We start from the raw sequence: 19,127 nt of genomic DNA, 5'->3' as shown, positions 1-19,127 counted from the left end.
GTGAGTTTGAGCTCCGCTTTGGTCCCAGCACAGAACCTGTTTGGGACCTTCTCTTTCCCTCTCTGTCTGCCCTCCCCTGCTTGCTTGCTCACTCTCTCTCAAAATAAATAGATAAACTTAAAAAAAAAATAATCCAGAGAGACCAAAAAAAAAAAAAGAAGAAGAAGGATAAGCTCCTGGGACACCTGGGCGGCTCAATCAGCTAAGCCTCCAACTTCGGCTTGGGTCATGATCTCACAGTTCGTGGCTTCGAGCCCTGCGTTGGGTTCTGTGCTGGCAGCTGGAGCCTGTGCCCTGGTTCAGATTCTGTATCTGCCTCTCTCTCTGCCCCACCCCTGCTCATGCTCTGTCTCGCTCTCTCTCAAAAATAAGTAAACATTTAAAAAGAACAAAAAAAAAAAAAAAGAAAAAGAAAGTTGGATCCTTAACTGACCAAGCTACCCAGGTGCCCTGAGGCTTTGTAGTTTTAAAGGAGAGAAAAGGAATTCTTGAAAGTGCCCATAACACTTCCATAAGAATCTTTATTCAGAATTTGGGGTTGCTATGGGAATAGTGTTTTTGAAATTTGAAGTTTGTTTTTATAATATAGGGCAACATTAGAAGTGATTTTTGTGCTCAAATAAGAGTTAGGTTGTCATATGGTAGTGACAGCACATCTGGATTTGAGTTATTAAAATATTGAGAGGATATAGAAAGAGCCAGTCCCAGAGATGATGGCAGTTTAGTTGATGATAGACCACCATGTCTTTACTCTCTTACTACCTCTATTGCAGAGAGGATAGTCTAGCCCTTATATAATTTTGATTCGTATGGGTAGAACCTTTTGAAGGTTCCCATCCTCGCTTCTCTTAAACAATGTCAATCATTTCAGTGAGTTTGGTAGGTGTGAGTGATGGATGCTATATCACTGATAGCTCTCTTTCTAGATGTGGTTTTCTGGTTGTCTACTGCTGCATATCAAAGCTACATGTTAATAGCTTAAAGCAACCATTTTATGTTGCTTATGATTTTGTGTGAATCAGGAATTCAGGAGGAATTTGGCTTGTGTTGCATCTTATGGAGTACTTAGGGCTGGAGCCGTCTTCTTCCAAGATGGCTTCTTAATTCACATGTCTGGTGCTTCTGTGCTCCATAGTCTCTCTTCCTTTCCCAACCCCTGATCCCATGGTATCGTATTCTCCAATATCTCTCGATGTGGCATGGGTTTCTCATAGTATGTTGGTCTCAGGATGATCAGACTCCTTAGATGGTGGCTGGCTTTTCCAAGAGTAAGCATTCCAAGTAATATCAAGAGTAAGCTGTCAGTTTCTTAAGGTCTGGACTTGTAAATGGATACAGAGTCTCTTCTCTTATATTCAGTTGATCAGGGCAGTTACAGAGCCTGCCAAATTCAAAGAATGAGGACATAGACCTACCTCTCGATGGAAGGAATGTGAAAGTATTTGTGGCTATCTTTAATCTATCACAGGGCCATTAAACAGGAGAGAAGGATTATGAGAAATACTGAACCGTGACTTTACCAGAAAACAATTTACTTATTTAATGATTCAGGAGAGATTAATGGATTGCTAGCCTTGAATAAGAATGGGAGTGAGCAGGAGAGAGCTGCCAGAAGGAAGAAGGTAGAAAAGGTTCTTATGGGGCAAAGTGGAAAGGCGACCAAGGTACGCTTTGCTTCATAATTGCTTTTCCTGCCTTGGCCCTGAACTCTTTGTTCTGTGATCTTGGCCTTGAGTCCCTCCCTGCCACTTCTTTCCCCTTTGGATTTGGTGCTCATGCTTGGTGGTCATCGTTGTCACCATCATCATCTTCTCCTCCTCCTCTGCACCCTCCTTGCTCCCTCCTCCTCCCCTCCCTCTAGTATTTGGACCTCTGCCTAGTCTCCCAGACTCTGCATTGACTTACTTCTTTGGCCCTTGGCACCTCCCGTTGCTTTTTAAGAGAACTCTCCTATTTCTCTGTTCCTTGGGAACCCGATGCCCACTCCCAGAATGAACAGCATTGGGTGATGGGGTGCGACAGACAATGATTTTGGCTGTGTTCAAACTGCTCTGGCACCTTTGGCGTTTGATTAGTATAGCTGGATTTCTTCTTTTCTGGACTACATTGTGGCCCAGTTCTTGCTGTCTTTATGTGACTTTACCAACTCTTTTCCCCCAGTGATTTCAGAGGATTCGAGTTGAAGATAGAGACTTCAGAATTTGTAGCATAGAATAGGCTTGTGAACATATGGTTCAAATAATATTTATGGTATAAAGAAGATTATATGCCTTGCTCTTAAATATCTAAAAATACATTAGTTAGAGGGTAAGCTGGTTTAGTCCTAGAATATTGTTCTACTTATATTTACTGGAATACTCATAGAATTTTTATGATAATACTGCTCTGTTCTTCAGTTTCACAGGCAATAACACTTTTACTATTGACACTTTTGTGTAATGTGTATGTGTGTGTGTTTTGAATAACACCTGCAAAAATTTTGTTTTCACTGATTATATTTTTACAAACCCGTAAGTTGTAGTCTTGGATTTTGATATAATTTACCACTCATGCTTAATAATTTAGAATTAAGTCTGTTTCATTAGGGCAACTTCATATTATCAGCATCTTTAAATTTAAGCCATTTAAAAATTTTACTATACAAGTAGTAATGGTTTCTGAAAAAAATTCAAACACTGTAGTAGAAAATAGGCCCATGTGGCTCCAATCCTCCATCCCATTTGTTTTACATAACCACTAACAGTTATATACTATATATCTTTTCAGACTTTAAAAATTCCGTAAACAGGTATATAATATACACACGGAAACACATAGTATAAAATCTTTCTAAAAATATGACAACCTTCTGGACTTACTGCTTTATAGCCATCCGTGCCTTCAAACAGAGTTTGATTTCCAGTTCTGTCACTTACTAACTTAGCAAGTTACATACCTTGTCTATGCCTTAGTTTGCTTATCTGTACAAAGAATAATATATTCCTTATTGGATTTTAGAGGATTAGATTAAGTAATATTCATAAAGTGGTTGCCATGGTGCCTGATACATAGTATGACCTAGATAAATATGAATTAGATAAAAGTGAACTTGCTTTTTTTTTTTATTTTTTTAACATTTATTTATTTTTGAGACAGAGAGAGAGCATGAACAGGGGAGGGTCAGAGAAAGAGGGAGACACAGAATCTGAAACAGGCTCCAGGCTCTGAGCTGTCAGCACAGAGCCCGGCGCGGGGCTCGAACCCACAGACCGTGAGATCATGACCTGAGCCGAAGTCGGATGCCTAACCGACTGAGCCACGCAGGTGCCCCTGAACTTGCTTTTTAAAAAACCCGTATTGTGGATGTTTTCTTATGGCCTGGTAATATTTTTAGAGTGCTACACTTAAAAAATTTTGTGTGTGTTTGGGGGGAGTAGTGTTCTGAGTTTTACTGTCATAGCAGCCGTGTTTGTCTATAACAGTTTTATACAGTGATTCCATACACTTACACTTCCTACCCCTCACTGTTGAAGTGAGTTGCTGTTACTGATGGGCGATGTGGTGGGAATGTGTTTGCCTCTCAAGTGGTGGGAGGCAGGAAAAAAAGCTGAAAACCATTGGTTTAGAATTTTATACTACATTAGCAATTAATCCTTGTGTTAGGCCTTCAGATTAGGTGGAGAGTAGAGTTGGGAGACTTCTGCCTATATGGGAAGATGACATTATTGTTTCATTTTTTTCCTTATATTCTTTGACTAATTTTATGATTAGAGAGGACATGCCTATCGCCTAGTCTTCATTTTACAATGAAGAAATAGACCCAGAATAGTAGTGATGGTCTCAAAAAATTTTTTTTAAGTAGGCTCCATTTCCAGCACTGAGCCCAATGAGGGTCTTGAATTTATGACCCTGAGATCAAGAGTCAGACACATAACTGATTGAGCCACCCAGACACTCCTGATATTCTCAGTTCTGGTTCTAGTAATGGTAGAACCAGGACTAGAATCTTGGTCATTGGATCCTCACCTTTCTGAATTCTTAAGAAGGTAAAGAGCCTCACTTTGAGTTGAAGCAACTAGTGAGTAATGGATGCACTATAGGTGGCTTGCCTGTCAGTGCTGTATGCTTGAACTATTTTGTGGGTAGAAACAGTGACTAAGTTGTATCATAAGCATTGGTGCATGATGTTTTATTAAAAACATTTTTAGAATTTCATGAGAGTTGTTGATAGGCTTTGAATATCAAATGTCCTGTATATTATTAGGTTCTAGGTAGTGACTACTAAGGATATTGGATATCAGTGGTTATGTGGAAAGAACGTTGTATTCAATGTGGATGCCATCTTGTCTTGTGAACGAACTCCTTGTCTTCGGAACACAAGCTGAAAACATTTGTGTGTAAATGACCCTTTAAGCACAAAATGGGCCCCTAGTTTTCTGCCTTTCTTTATCTCTTGATAAAGGAGCACACTACCATTCCTTTTGCAAAAGTAGTTAAGGAATAAAATCATTTTGGTCATAGATCACTTGGATGCCTTCCCTCTGCCTGTGTGCCCTATTAGTTCTCACCTCCTGGTTTCCAGGAGAGTTAAAACTTTGGGGCTTTTAGGAAGAAGATCTGGCATGAGCATGTTTTAGAGGCTGGTGCTCCTTCACCCCTCTCAGCATATGTGTTACAGCTTCTACCTTCTGGAGACTGGCTCTAGCCAGGAGAAGATCAAGACTCTCTACCTCCAAAAAGGCCCTTTTGCCAAACTGTAGAGTTTGTGGCTGAGGTGAGAACAGGGCCAGAGGAAGGTTGTGATGCCATAGTTGAAGGAGGAGAGTAGAGGGAGCCTAGTTAGTACCAACCTCTGAGCTGAGATGCCCAAGCTTAGCTTACAGTTGGAAGAATCCAAATAAATTGGAGAGATTGGTGAAAGAAAGAGTAACTTTGAGGACATTTTATAATCTGAGTAAAGGCAAAACTCCATTTATGAGATCCAGTGACTCTGTCGGGGCCAAGTGTAACTGAGAAATACACCACCTGACTTCCTTGCCTTGATATCACCTTTAAGTATAATTAGGTGTAATAAAAAGAGCTCTAATAAGTTCTTAGATTTATCTTTTTAAACTTCTACAAGTTTCTATCCTTATAACTGTTTCTGTCAAGTTCTAGCATTTAAGATTTAAAAAAAATAAAACCTCTTCAGTTTAATATTTTTATTTTTCACTGAATAGATAGTATGAATATTCATAGCTTAAAAACATTTTTATTGACTCTGTGTGGTTGTGTTTTTAAAAAAAACATATATATATATGTATATATATGGTCTACCCTTGATCAACACAGGTTTGAACTATGTGGGTCTACTTATATGTGGATTTTTTCAGTAAATATAGTGTAGTACTGTAAATGTGCTTTCTCTTATGATTTTCTTAATATTTTCTTTAGCTTACTCTTATATAGCATACAAAATATATGTTAATGGACTGTTTATGTTATCACTAACACTTACAGTCAACTATAGGCTATTAGTAGTTAAGTTTTTGGGGAGTCAAAAGTTATATATGGATTTTTGACTGTGTAGGGTTGGGACCCTAAACCCTCCCTGCATTGTTCAAGGGTCAACTGTATATTATTTCAGTTACATTATGGTTCATCTAGCATTTTATAGAAGAGCCTGGGAAACTTCTAATACTGTTTCCATGGACAATATGTTCATCCTACAGATAAACTTTTGAAACTCATCTGCCTATAAACTGAGACTACCTTTTATAAGATAGTGCCCCTTAAGGTGATAAAATAAATAATTTTAAAATTATTTGTAGTGTTCTTTTATTCATGCTACGTCTTGTTCTCAACAACAATTGAAAGTTAGTTTAATGTACCCCTACAGTGGGGTACATTAAAGGTTCCTTGTTTGGGAGTGCCTGGGTGACTCAGTCAGTTAAATGTCCGACTTCGGCTCACGCTATGATCTCATGGCTTGTGAGTTTGAACCCCGTGTTGAGCTCTGCTGACAGCTCAGAGCCTGGAGCCTGCTTTGGATTCTGTGTCTCCTCTCTCTGCTCCTCCCCTGCTCATGCTCTCTCTCTCTTTCTCTTTGTCTTTGTCTCTCTCAAAAAGAAAAGAATATAAATTTTTTTTTTAAAAAAGGTTTTTAATTTGGATAAGGTATGTATAAACGGTGACTGTTCCCCAACACAGTGCAATAAGTGGCTTCAGAATGTCTCATCATAACCCTATTCTCTATAGTTTTTTAGCTTTCAAATGTTTTTTTGCTGTTAAAGTATTAAGCCCTCAGAAAGCACTGTCATTTAAATAGCCAAGACCAACCTTCTTACTGTAAATATTCATGTTAGAAGAAGTCAGGTTTCTTAACTTAGGAAGTGAAGTCTTTTTTGAGTTTTATTCAAAGGCACAGTCACTTTTTGCAGTATTTCTGAAAGTCAATACTGTATTTTCTTTTATTCTCTTTCTTCATCCCTGTGTAACATACCTGTTTACCTACTTATTTATTTTATTGAGGTACAATTCACATAACAAAATGAACCATTTTAAAGTGAAAAATTCAGTGGCATTTAGTACATCTACAGCCATGACCTCTATCTAGTTCTGAGACATTTTCATCATCTCAAAATAAACTCTATACCCATTAAGTAGTTACTCCCATTTCTTTCTGCCCTAGCCTCAGGGTACTATTTTAAAATTTGACATTGAGAAATTAAAAAGCTAATAAAACTTTTTGAGTTAATTGAGATGCTATAACACAAGATGTAGAATATGTTGTTCTAAATTCAACAGCATGCAGAAATGCATTTAATATGCTGACAGTGGAGAAATTAGTTTATAAAGTTGTATGTGCTGTGTGTATAGTTCCAACTATAAGGAGGAAAAAGGAATACTTCATAGAAAACACACCAAAGTGATAGTGATATTACTCTAGATTTTTTTCTCATTTAAAAGAGGGAAAAAAGTTTCCATAATTAAAATGAAAACAAACTCTAGATAGTTAAAAACTTGGGCCTAAACTTACTGTTGTAATATAATTACTTGTTTCAGGTTAATACTAAACTTCAACAGCTCCCCCCACTCCCGATTGAGTTATATGTTTCTTAGTATTTAATAAGAGAAAAAGATTTGCTGGAGGAACAAAGTTATAGTATTCATGGTTTTTCAGTCCTCCAGTTATATCTCAAACCATGAATACCTGTTTTGAGTAAGCTGTGTTCTAATTTATTTTCCTTTAAAAAATAAATACTTTAGAACTTTCTTTTCAAACTATAAAAACATCATATTCCTGTTGATATAAATCAAATACCATGGGGGTGTACAAATGAAAAGCTAACACTCTCCCCTCAAATATAGTCTTCTCATGTACCTGCCTATAATAATTGCTGTTAGTAGTTTGGCTAGAATTCTTCATGGCCTTTTGGTCATGTGGCTTACATGCCACGTATAATAAAATTGGACCCAATCAAGTAAAAACCTCAAATGCCTTCAGGATGGCCCTGGCAGTTACTGTAAAGGTGTGAATGCATTAAGGAAAGGTAGGAACCTTGCCTGCTGGAAGGAAATTTTACCACACAAAGCTTTCATATTCAAGAAGGGTTAGAGCCCTGTGCTGGCCAGACAAGCAGAATCCCTTGGGCAGTGTATCACTGTGCTTTCCTATTCCTTGCCCACCTCTTCCCTCCCATACAAATATAGAATGAATGTATGTCAGAGATTTATTTAACTCATTAATGAAGGAAATAGCAGTATGATAAAGCTGATTCTAAGAGCATTTGAGGAATTGAGTGCATGTAGATATTGAAGAAAGAACATTGAAATAAATTGCTAAACTTGATGTAAAATTGGTTAATGTCCTATATAGTAGTAAAACCATTACTTTTGGAGTGTGCTGGACAGATACATCTCAAAAATCTACCTGTTTACCTCTAACTTCATAGAATTTGGGTCCTAATCAACAATAAACAGTAGTCAAACAGTAGTGCTATAATTAAATATCTTTGGGAGGACCTCTTAATGCTTCATTACATGTTGAAAGGGCCAGTGGTTCTTGATTAACCTCATTTCAAGTTTTGGTCAGTTTTTCTTACCAGCCAGAAAGGCCTGTTGTAATGTGTAAGGCAAGAATAGTACAGTAAGGACCAGGATTTGGAAGAGCTTAAACTAGGAAATTTGAACTTTCAGCAGATGTTTATTGAGTACACACTGTGTGCCAGGCAATGGATTTATTATACTCCTGAGTGTGGTTGTGCCATGGTGCCCCTCCCATACCCCTAGGAGGTGGACTTATGGTTCTCAAGGGGTTGTATTACGGGGTCACCTGAGAAGCTACTTTTCTCAAAATACACATGTTCTTTGTCCTCTTTCCCCACCCCAATGTAGATATCTTTGCCTGAGTAAAACATAGGAGTTTTGAATAGCTTTCCACGTGATTTTTGTGTCTCTTCTTTTTGAAAATCATTGTTATGTTTATTGGGCTTTTTTTAAAAAAATTGAATAGGTAAACAGTAGGCAAAATTATAAGCAGTATTTTAAAAGTTTTCATGCTTTTCTTGCCTGTCCCATCCTTATAATACTTAAACTAAAATAATGTCCTGATTTACCCTCAGCAAGAATTATATGCAGTTGTCCTATTTAGAATTGAATTTCATGCAACCAAGACATTCATCTGGGAAGAGCTGGGTTTAGTCTTCCTAATTGTATCTTTAGGCTTTGTCTCTAAGTAAACTGAAAGAATTGTCATTTATATTAGTATATAATCTGCCTGGCAAAGACATGTGATTAAAAAATTAGACTTAAAAAATGTTTTTAAGAGAAAATAGACTGTCATTAGCTTGTTGGAGACTGGTAAAAGTAAATGTATATGTTCTTAACTTGTGATTGAACTGTTTGAGTCAACAATTAAAATGAGCAGCTGCTGTGGACATGCATTTCAGTTCTTTTCAGTGTAACTTTAATTAGGCAGCCATTCTGTGTACATGCACTCACAAAGCAAGGATTTAGGATTTCAGTACACCTAAGCAGCCATGGAATTTATAACTTAACCACAGGATATGATATTACAGATTAGGGGAGAAACTGGGAAATAACATGATACAATTGGTATATTGTGTATTTTTCTTTTTATTAGTGTGCCGGTCCAACAAAAGCCCCTGGGTCTGTTTGACTTGTTCAAGTGTCCACTGTGGAAGGTAGGTGACATACTTATTACCTCACTACCCTACTTGATTTTTTCAATTTGCCTTTAAGCTTTATGTCAAAGTTTTATTGATTTGGATTATCAACACCATTGCTTAATCATAGTCTGTAATTTCTCTGTATGGCTTCCCTCTCCTAATACAGTCTATTTGCTCAGTGATAAAACTGAGGAAAATCTAGGGGGAAAAACCTTTGTATTGATACTCAGAAGAATTAATTTGATGATCAGATAATCTAGTAATATTTGATTAAAAAGATGAAATGAGAGAACTTCGAAATCTTTAAATAAAAGTTTACCTTATGGTTGTTTCTTAAACCTTTTAATAGGGTAAATTCAAGCATACACAAGAGTAGAGAGATAATATAATTGAACCCCATTACTTTCATCACCCAATTTCAACAGCTGTCAATACGTTGCCTGTCTTATTTCTTCTATTCCCTATACCATGCCCGGCTTTACTAACTTTTGAATCAAATTCCAGTTATCACATCATTCTTCTGAAAATAAAATAACAAAATGTTTACAGATAAAGAGTTCCCTTTATTACAGATAAAGGATCCCCTTGAAAATGATCTCACTGTGGAGTTCATTATTAATTGGTGTCTAAGATGTACCAACTGTTTCATTGTTCCATTAATACATTTTTTGTTTTACAAAAAACTCCCACCCCCACCTCCCCAATTCTGGTTCAAGCCTAGCTTTTCCTCCCCATTCTTGGCTTCAAAATGATGTTACTTAAATACTTTGATAACTCTTTTCTTCAAACTCAAATAAATACCAACCTTTGTGTTCTTTTACCTTGGCAGTAGCACATTTATTCCTATTGCTCTTTTAACTTAGAAAATCCACTTTGAATTTACTTAGAATGGGAAATCATACTGTCACACAGGTGGAAATATACTTTGTATTTATTAGGACTATTTCCCCATTGTTATTTTTAAATCTTCATTGCATGAAGAAAGCATCTATGTTCAGTTCACTTTTGATTTTTTACATTTTGAGTCGTGGAATTGAGTATTTTTTCCATGTACACTTAAAAGTACGTTTGGAAAATGTTAACTGCATATCTTAATTGTGGCTGTTGTGGTTTTGAAATCTCTAGGATTTGGGGAACCTGAAAATACTTTGTACAGATAACATTTTTTTTAAAAAAAGAAGAAAAGTACAAGCACTTAAATTCTGCACTTGAAGAGACAGATTCCTCTCCTAGATTTTGAGAGGTGAGAATTATAATGCACTAAAATTTATGTAGTTCTGTTCTCCAGTTGTCTCATAGTGCTCTACGACCTAAATCTTGAAGGTCATATGCCAGCAAAAAGACCTAGCAAACTCGCAAAAATTGGAGAGATTAATATTCTTAATAGCAAGCAACAAACAATTCTCTTAAGTAGGTTTTGGAAAAACAAAATGAAAAATTTCTAGACTCTGCAGGTAGTCTGTTTCTAATTGCAAGCAGTCTTAAATTTAGAAATTTTACATAGTTTCAGAGAAATATGATTAAATAGATTAAACAGATAATGACAGTAGCTTGTGTTTGGTTCTTCATTTTACATAGCTGATTGGTTAATTTTCTTTCATGTAATCCTGGGTATTGATTGCCAAGGGTTCTGATTTTCAGTAATTTTAGGCCAGTTGTCTGCAGAAAGTCTTAAATTGAATATTCCTTCAACTGGAAAACATAGTTTGTCAGTAGCATATTTGATTTATGTAATTTAGTTGGCCTTCACGACATCATCCTGTTTATTTTTCAAATTTTTGTGATTGTTAGAAGTCTGTGATATATACATTGATGCTTTTCCTTCTTAGACCAAATTGTCCAGTTAAAATCTAATCTAAATGAGGGAAATACTTGTTTTTATGTTATTCATCTTATACGTAACTGTTAACTTCTGAGTGATATATTTGAATATTACCCAAAACATTGCTAATCTTAATGTCAGCAGTAATACACTTCCTACTTTTCAGTGATATTTTACAGTAACCATTGAAACCTCTAGTACATTGAAAGACTATAGTGTGGTGGCTAAGTGAAGTATACGTACTATGTACAGATGACCAGTTTTCAAAGACTTAAAGTAATGCCTTATTATTATCATCATTCAGTACTGCTTTTTCTTTGATTTGGAAGGTGCTCATTATAAATAGTAGTTGTGTTTCTCATAGGACAGTATAAATTATATAAGCATAGGAAATTGAGGTAATTAGATGTTGAACCTATATGATGCCTTGGAATTTAAATATTGGGTGTTTCTTGACCTATGCAACGTATGTGCGTAATATGACCACTTTCTAAGCACAGAGGTTAAGTAACTCGTCTAAGTTCATGATGTCTAGCATGTGACAAGGTTACTTTTGAAGCCAGGAAGTCTAGTTTTTGAGCTTATACTCTTAATCTATATTTTATTTTAAAATTGCTTTATACCTTTGTGGACAAAGGACTCATATACACACAAGTTTTGGTTTTGTTTACTATGATGAAAAAAACAGGGGAAAAATACATCAAAGTTTAAGGTGAGGTTGTAGTGCCTCTGATGCTTCCAGCTTTCCTAGGGTAGAGGCTGGACCTGAAGTTCATCCTCCCTATTTACCCCAACTGTCCTACTTTCCCCAAGGTGAGTGTTGCTCCTAGTATAATTGAGATGCCTCATGACAAAATGTTACTTTAATTCTCTGAGTATGTTTATTTTGGTACCATTTAAACAACATTTGTTTTGACTGAGTTTTCAATTAGGCCTTGCCTCCTATAAATCGACTACTGTCTAGGGACTGGGAAATTTTGTTTTATAAGGTCTTCACAGTACTGGTCAGTTACAACATAGTACAGTATTTAGGTGGAGGTTGAGAGGAATTTGGGTGTACACCATACGCATTATTTCAGTTTCATTCTGCCTTCTGTAATACATTGATTTATTAAATCTGAGTTGGAAAGTATTAGGAGATTTTTATGAATATAGTTGACTTTTGATTGTCCATGTAAAGAAATAAGTTTAGGTTTAAGATGATTTGTACTTTCTGTTGTTTCCAAACAAACGTGTTTCCATATGAGTGGAACTAATTATTTAGGCATTCGAATACAAGATCTGAAGCCATATTGATGAGAAAGAGACAGAAGATGATCTTGTTTCCATATCTGACTTTCACCTTTTATATTAAGCAGCAGTCCAGGCATAACCTATGGTCCTTTGGGAAGTGGTTGAGTGATTTAGTTTACAGAGTTCACCTTTGAGAACAACCTGAGTTGGGGGTTAGCAGTCTGAGAAAAGCTTAAAAAAAGAAAAAAGCTACAGCAAAAGCCTTAGCAGAGGGGTTGATAAGTGATAATGTCAATGGTATTGAAACTGATTTGCATAGATGATGCTTTTCCTTGCCTCACCCTAATCTGTGTATAATTAAAAGTTGACTGTCATGTTTGATTGTAAAAAAGCATATTTTAAGCACTCAGCTTAATAAATCACTATCCAATTGAATGCTTTTATAGGGCTGAGTACTCTTAAAAGGAGGAATTCTTTCTCATTCTAGTTTGATTATCATCTGATTTTATTGTCATCTGCTACTATTTTAACTTCCAAAGTAATATTTGGATTAAAATAAATTTTTATTTGGTTTTTATAAGGTATGTGAATGGCCATGCAAAAAAACATTATGAAGATGCACAAGTACCCTTAGCTAATCATAAGAAATCAGAAAAGCAAGATAAACCTCAGCACACAGTGTGTATGGATTGCAGTAGCTACAGTACATACTGGTAAGTATTAGTATTTTCTGGAAATGATATTCCTTAGTGTGCAAACGTTGTCTCATTTTCCTTGCTCTCACCTCTTCCCCGTCAATCTCTAAACCAGTGCTGCTGCCATTACCTCCTTTTTGTTCTGTTAGGACTCATAGGGGATTGGAGCCATTGGGAATGCCTGGCCTTATTCATTCAGTTTTTACTCTGCATTGTTCCCTTCAACTTCTGGGCCTCCTTCTCTTTCCCACCCCCTCTGTTCCTTGTTCATCTCAGTAAACTGCAGGGCAATGAAAAGCATTTGTTTGTGGTTCTTTATAATTCTTTTTCTTGTTTTGTTTTTTATTGAAGAATATTATGATACAAACTTCTGTTAAAAACAAACAAACCAAAAAAAAAACAAAACACCAAAAAAAAACCAAGCGTATGCTTTTACTGTCTGGGTAACATTTTGTTATGTAATCTTAAAAATGTAACTTCTTTTTAAAAAAACTGTTCTGACACTCTGTCTTCTTCCAGCACAGATCCATTCTCTTCTCCTCCTCTGTAGATAAATGTTAAGGATTTCATGTGTAGCCTTTCAGGCTTTTTTTTTTGTTTTGTTTTGTTTTGTTTTGTTTTGTAAATATCACATCCTTTAAAATATTAGAGTCCCTGTTCTCTCTTTGTAATATAGTATACATATATATTTCATATAAATGGCAATGAAAGAAGTATCAATTTTTGTGACTACTTAAAACTAGGTTATTTAATTTACAGTAACGTTTAACAATTCATATCCATTTGTTATACTCAGAAGGTCACTGTTTTTGCAGTTTTAACTTCAGTGTTAAGCAAATGTTTTTCGTTGACTAGTAAATTATGATGATGAATTCTTTACTTGTTTTAATCAGTTTACTCTCAATTCAAAAGGTTTTTGACATTGAAGGGGGGAAAAAAGCCATTTGAAGGATCCCTTTGGAGATTTTTTTTTTGGCCATACAGCCCTTGAATGTCACATGAAAGCAGTACTGGGCGCGGATGGGGATTTAAAGTCTAAATACCACTTTTGATTCACACTCTACTGAAGTTTTGTGCTAATCTTTTCTATATCATCCTTAGTTGGTTATTGTATTGTAGGAAAATGTCCATTAAAAGGAGGAAAGAATGGCTTCCCGTCTTTAAAATTTTTACAGGTTGAACATTATTAAATTGTGGCTATTGAATAAATACCTTAAGATTTAGTCATTTAGACTACTACTGTTTCGGTGGAAGATGTCCAGACCTGGAAGAGAGAGAAGTTGGAGGTAGATAAAAATAAAAAGTTTCAATAAAAATGAAAATCTTGCCGAGATTTTGACACATGGTCTAGTGCTCAGTTTATTGTTATTTGCTGTTGTAAAACACTGCTTCCTATGAAAGTTAAGCATTAGCCAGGCTTTTAAAGTGTTCTCATTAGTTTTTCCTCTTTTCCTTCAGGACACTTAGATACTAGAATGAGGTAGCTACCTAATTGACAGAACCATGTTTCTTTAAGACTATTTCTTTTAGTGAGTGGAAATTAAGATCATTCTTTAGGTATAATCTCACAATCATTGTTGTGAGTCAGACCACTCTATACATACCAGATATTGAAAACACACATTTTTCTTCATTTTCATTTAGCAGTGTGCATGAAATGTTAAATTGGGAAGTTTGGAAATACAATTCGATCTCTGTGTGCTATGTAAAAAGTTTGCAGTGGGTTTTCTTGCAGCTGGTAAGATTATGAGGAAACAGTAACTCTGAGGAAATTTAAAAAATTATCATAATGGAGTGGAATTAATATTCATAGGTCTATTTAAAAATATGTTGTATACTTCAGTGTCTTTATTTGTAAAAATACATTTGAGACTTTATGAATTTTGAAGGAATGCCTTTATTAACCAGAATTGCAATTTGATTTGTTTTATGTTGGTATAATATGCTAAAGTACGTGTGGTTTCATGGCTGAATTGGAATTAAATGGCAGATGTTTAAAAAAAAATTTTTTTTTAATGTTTTTTACTTTTGAGAGAGAGAGACACGAGTGTGAGTTGAGGAGGGGCAGAGAGAGAGAGGGAGACACAGAATCTGAAGCAGGCTCCAGGCTCTGTACTGTCAGCACAGAGCCCAACACAGGGCTTGAACTCACGAACCATGAGATCATGACCTGAGCTGAAGTCGGACACTTAACTGACTGAGCCACCCAGCTGCCCCTTAAATGGCAGATCTTGGGGAATATACACCATGGCAGAGCCTTCTTGGCCAATTGCCAGTCTTTTGTGTGAAGTTATACAGAGCTGCAAGTGTATGGACACTCAGAGCTTCTGCAACGTAGGACGGGAACTGCATCTGGTCACATTACTGTATCATTTGGGGGTTTAAAAACAAAATGCCAGGGACTCACCCTGTAGCAGGATTACACTGATGCCTTAAAAGAAATCTGTGATAGTTGCAAGCTGAGAAAGCTGTACTCTAAATTAAGTTTCCTCATACCTCGGTGTGATTAAGAAAGAAATGAAAAAGGATTTCTTCTTTCTGTATGAATGTGTGTGTGTTATTTTCTAGTACACTTCAGTAATTTCACTTCAGTTTATAAATTTTCCTTGCCCATAAGTTTCTTGTGGTTAGACTCAGTGATTTGCTTCGTTGGTAAAATATTGGTGCATTAGTTTTAACTTTATTGTTATTACCGTGGTCAAAATCTTTTTACTTTAGTTAATGTTAAAGCTCCTTTTCCATGTGCTCTGTACTCTAAAGAAGTTGAAACATGCTCTTGAGAAACATGCCATATCTTTATTTCCCCTTTCCAAGAGTCCCTGCCCTGTCTTATCTTTGCATATCCTTCAGTGAAGTTAACCACTGAACTCTCCCCAGTCCCTCCTCCCAGCTTCTATTGTAGCTAGATGTAATCGCTCCTAAACTCATAGTTCTTGGGATACTTGTAATTTCCTGCTGTGCATTAGGTTATTTGTAAATGTCCTTGGTGACTGCAGGAACCATATGTCAGATCATCTCTTCCGCGCTACTCAGTGTCTGGTGCAGAGAGGGCAGTATGTGTTTGGAGGTTTGTATTTTGTTACGTATCTTCCAAAAATGGGGAAGGTTACATCACATCTATAATATCGTGTCCTTTGGTCATTTTGGAGGACTGAATAGCCATGGAAAATCTTTCTCCAAGAAGACCTAAATCATGGCAAGTGTGAGCTATTTTATTTACCTCCCAAGAAGGACACCTTGCTATAGCTCCCTTCACTTCTCACATAAACAGGACATCCGGAAGAAGTTCATATCATCCAAACAGAACAACATAAAATGGGTCACTGTTTCTAAAGAGGGAAAGCGACACCAAAAGGAGTAATTTTGATTTGACACAGACCTACTCATTTAGGAGATCAGTCAGCTAAACTGAGCTTTGAAGTCAAGTGAAGATTTCTATAAAAATGAAAATCTCCCCAAAAATGAAAATCACTCCCACAAGGGCTAGTGTTCACTTTTATTATTTAAGTAATTTATTTTTTCCTCACACCCCATCTTCTCTCTCCAGTCAGTAAAAATGGAATTGTATGTGGTATATGTTCTTTTATCACAAAGAAACTAAGATTAAAATTAGGAACTTTGATTTCTTATGTAGATATTTGGAGTTAATAGTTTTTAAATACTGAACAAATAGCTTTTGACATCTGACATAGTCTTGCCGATTCCGATCCTTATCAACAGTAACTGAATTTCTGAGGATACAAAAATATAAAAGGAATATTAAAACTAAATTACTAGAATTTTTCTTTTCTGGCAGGTAATGTTTTAAGGCACTCTTTCACACAAGGGAATAATTATGAAATGTTAAGCAATTCATTTGTTTAGAAAAAAGACTTGTATTTCAGATTTTAAACACCTGTAACAAATAGTTTTAACTAAAACTAGTAAAAATAAAGCTCTTATTTGTGGACTTAAATTGATACCGAATTGTTCTCAAAGAAAATTGTGATTGACTATTAAAAAGGGGAACATCTTTTCACTATCTTTATAAACGATTTTAGTACAAATTTTCAGTGATGTAAAGATTAGAGAACAGGAAGAGTTTTGTTTATTTAAAAACAGCATTTTGAAGTTTATTTATTTATTTATTTTAATATGAAATACATTGTCAAATTGGTTTCCATACAACACCCAGTGCTCATCCCAACAGGTGCCCTCCTCAGTACCCCTCACTCACCCTCCCCTCCCTCCCACCCCCCATCAACCCTCAGATTGTTCTCAGTTTTTAAGAGTCTCTGATGGTTTGGCTCCCTCCTTCTCTAACCTTTTTTTTTTTTCCCCTTCCCCTGCCCCATGGTCTTCTGTTAAGTTTCTCAGGATCCACATAGGAGTGAAAACATACGGTATCTGTCTTTCTCTTTATGGCTTATTTCAGTTAGCATAACACTCTCCAATTCCATCCATGTTGCTACAAAAGGCCGTATTTCATTCTTTCTCATTGCTGTGTAGTATTCCATTGTGTATATAATCATTTTGAAGTTTAAAAAGAACTTTTTTAATAGAGGTGTTCTGAAAACATAAAGGGCTCTTTCCTAATAAGCTAGTACTTGTTTGCTTTTAACAAAGGATATAGATTTTCTCTGCAGGTATTGTTCTAATTTTCCAAAATTGGCCTATTCGATGGCAATACATTAGAATTTAATAAAAGAATTTAAAAATAAGCTTGCTATGTAAATGAGTTCTTTTGAGTTTTAACTTTTCTTGGTTTGAAAAGATGAAGTCACTAGATTACAAGCTTTTTTTTTTTTTTTTCTGTATCCATATCTAGTATTTATAATAAAACCAGAGATCAAATTTGCCTCCAAATATAACAATACTATACAAGGGAATGAAAAGGAATTTAAAATTTATTGCTGGATCCCCTACTGCCCTTTTTGAGGGGTACTTTTTGCATAGAAATTTTTGTTTTATTTTGAGGGGATTTTTTGGTATTAGTATTATACTCAACTTACCGTTTAAAGATCACTTTGTAGGGGCACCTGGGTGGCTCAGTCGATTAACCATCCAACTCTTGATTTCAGCTCAGTTCATGATCTCACACTTCATGAGTCTGAGCTCCATAGCAGGCTCTGCGTTGACAGTTGCCTGCTTGAGATTCTCTCTCCCTCTCTCTCTCTGCCCCCTCCGCTGCTCGTACATGCACGCTCTCTTTCTCTAAAAATAAATAGCATTAAAAAAGATCACTTTGTAGCTGTAGGTTAAAAGATTGTTTCTTTACTGTCGCATAAAAAATCAGGTTCATTTGTATGATGGTTGCTTCTTGTTTCCGATTGGTGGAGAGTCGTTTGGCTTGGGAGTATTTTCTTAGTTCTTCAAGGATGCGATACGGATCTTTGTAACTTTAATAGCACTTAATAGGAATGGAAAAACAACCTTAGAGTTTTAAAGTTAAGAAAGAGAAATTTTTCTCTGTTTTGGGTGTGATATGTGTGCCATAAAATATGGTAGCATTTGAGCAATTAAAAGTGGCTAGTACAGGGGCACCTGGATGGCTCAGTACGTTAAGCGTTCAACTTCAGCTCAGGTCACGATCTCATGGCTCATGAGTTTGAGCCCCGCATTGGGCTCTGTGCGGACAGCTCAGAGCCTGGAGCCTGCTTCAGATTCTGTGTCTCCCTCTCTCTCTGCCCCTCTCCTGCTCTGTCTCTCTGTCTCTGTGTCTCTGTCTTAAGAATAAACATTAAAAAATATATAAAAATTAAAAGTGGCTAGTACAGGGCACCTGGGTGGCTCAGTGGGTTAAGTGTCCAACTTTTGATTTTGACTCAGGTCTTGATCTCACATTTTGTGAGATAGAGCCCCACATCAAGCTTTATGCTGACAGTACAGAGCCTGCTTAGGATTCTCTCGCTTTCCTTCTGCTCCTCCCCTGCTCTCACGCATGTGTGCATTCTCTCTCTCAAAAATAAATAAACTTGGGGCGCCTGGGTGGCTCAGTCGGTTAAGCGGCCGACTTCAGCTCAGGTCATGATCTCACGGTCCGTAAGTTCGAGCCCCGCGTCAGGCTCTGTGCTGACCGCTCAGAGCCTGGAGCCTGTTTCAGATTCTGTGTCTCCCTCTCTCTGACCCTTCCCCGTTCATGCTCTGTCTCTCTCTGTCTCAAAAATAAATAAACGTTAAAAAAAATTTTTTTTTAAATAAATAAACTTAAAAAAAAGTAGCCAGTGGGACTGAGGAATGTTTTGTTTT

At 36.3% G+C, this 19,127-nt stretch overlaps 1 protein-coding gene across 7 annotated transcripts in view; it reads left to right on the top strand.

The window, feature by feature from the left end:
- Positions 1-19,127, top strand: part of USP3 (ubiquitin specific peptidase 3) — a 102,377-nt gene that overhangs the window by 20,898 nt on the left and 62,352 nt on the right. For 4 of the 7 annotated variants that reach the window (XM_042988691.1, XM_042988689.1, XM_042988690.1 and 1 more), the window contains exons 2-3: positions 9,104-9,164; positions 12,786-12,917. In XM_042988691.1, coding sequence (XP_042844625.1) covers positions 9,104-9,164; positions 12,786-12,917 — 193 coding nt within the window. Of the gene's footprint in view, positions 1-9,103; positions 9,165-10,274; positions 10,393-12,785; positions 12,918-19,127 lie in introns of all 7 variants that reach the window. The other 3 variants (XM_042988693.1, XM_042988694.1, XM_042988692.1) reach the window with 1 other exon arrangement.

The sequence above is a fragment of the Panthera tigris genome, chromosome B3 (assembly GCF_018350195.1).
Source record: "Panthera tigris isolate Pti1 chromosome B3, P.tigris_Pti1_mat1.1, whole genome shotgun sequence".
Lineage (NCBI taxonomy): Eukaryota > Metazoa > Chordata > Mammalia > Carnivora > Felidae > Panthera > Panthera tigris.
The sequence above is the reverse complement of the archived record's forward strand: the minus strand, read 5'-3'. Positions and strand labels throughout refer to the sequence as shown.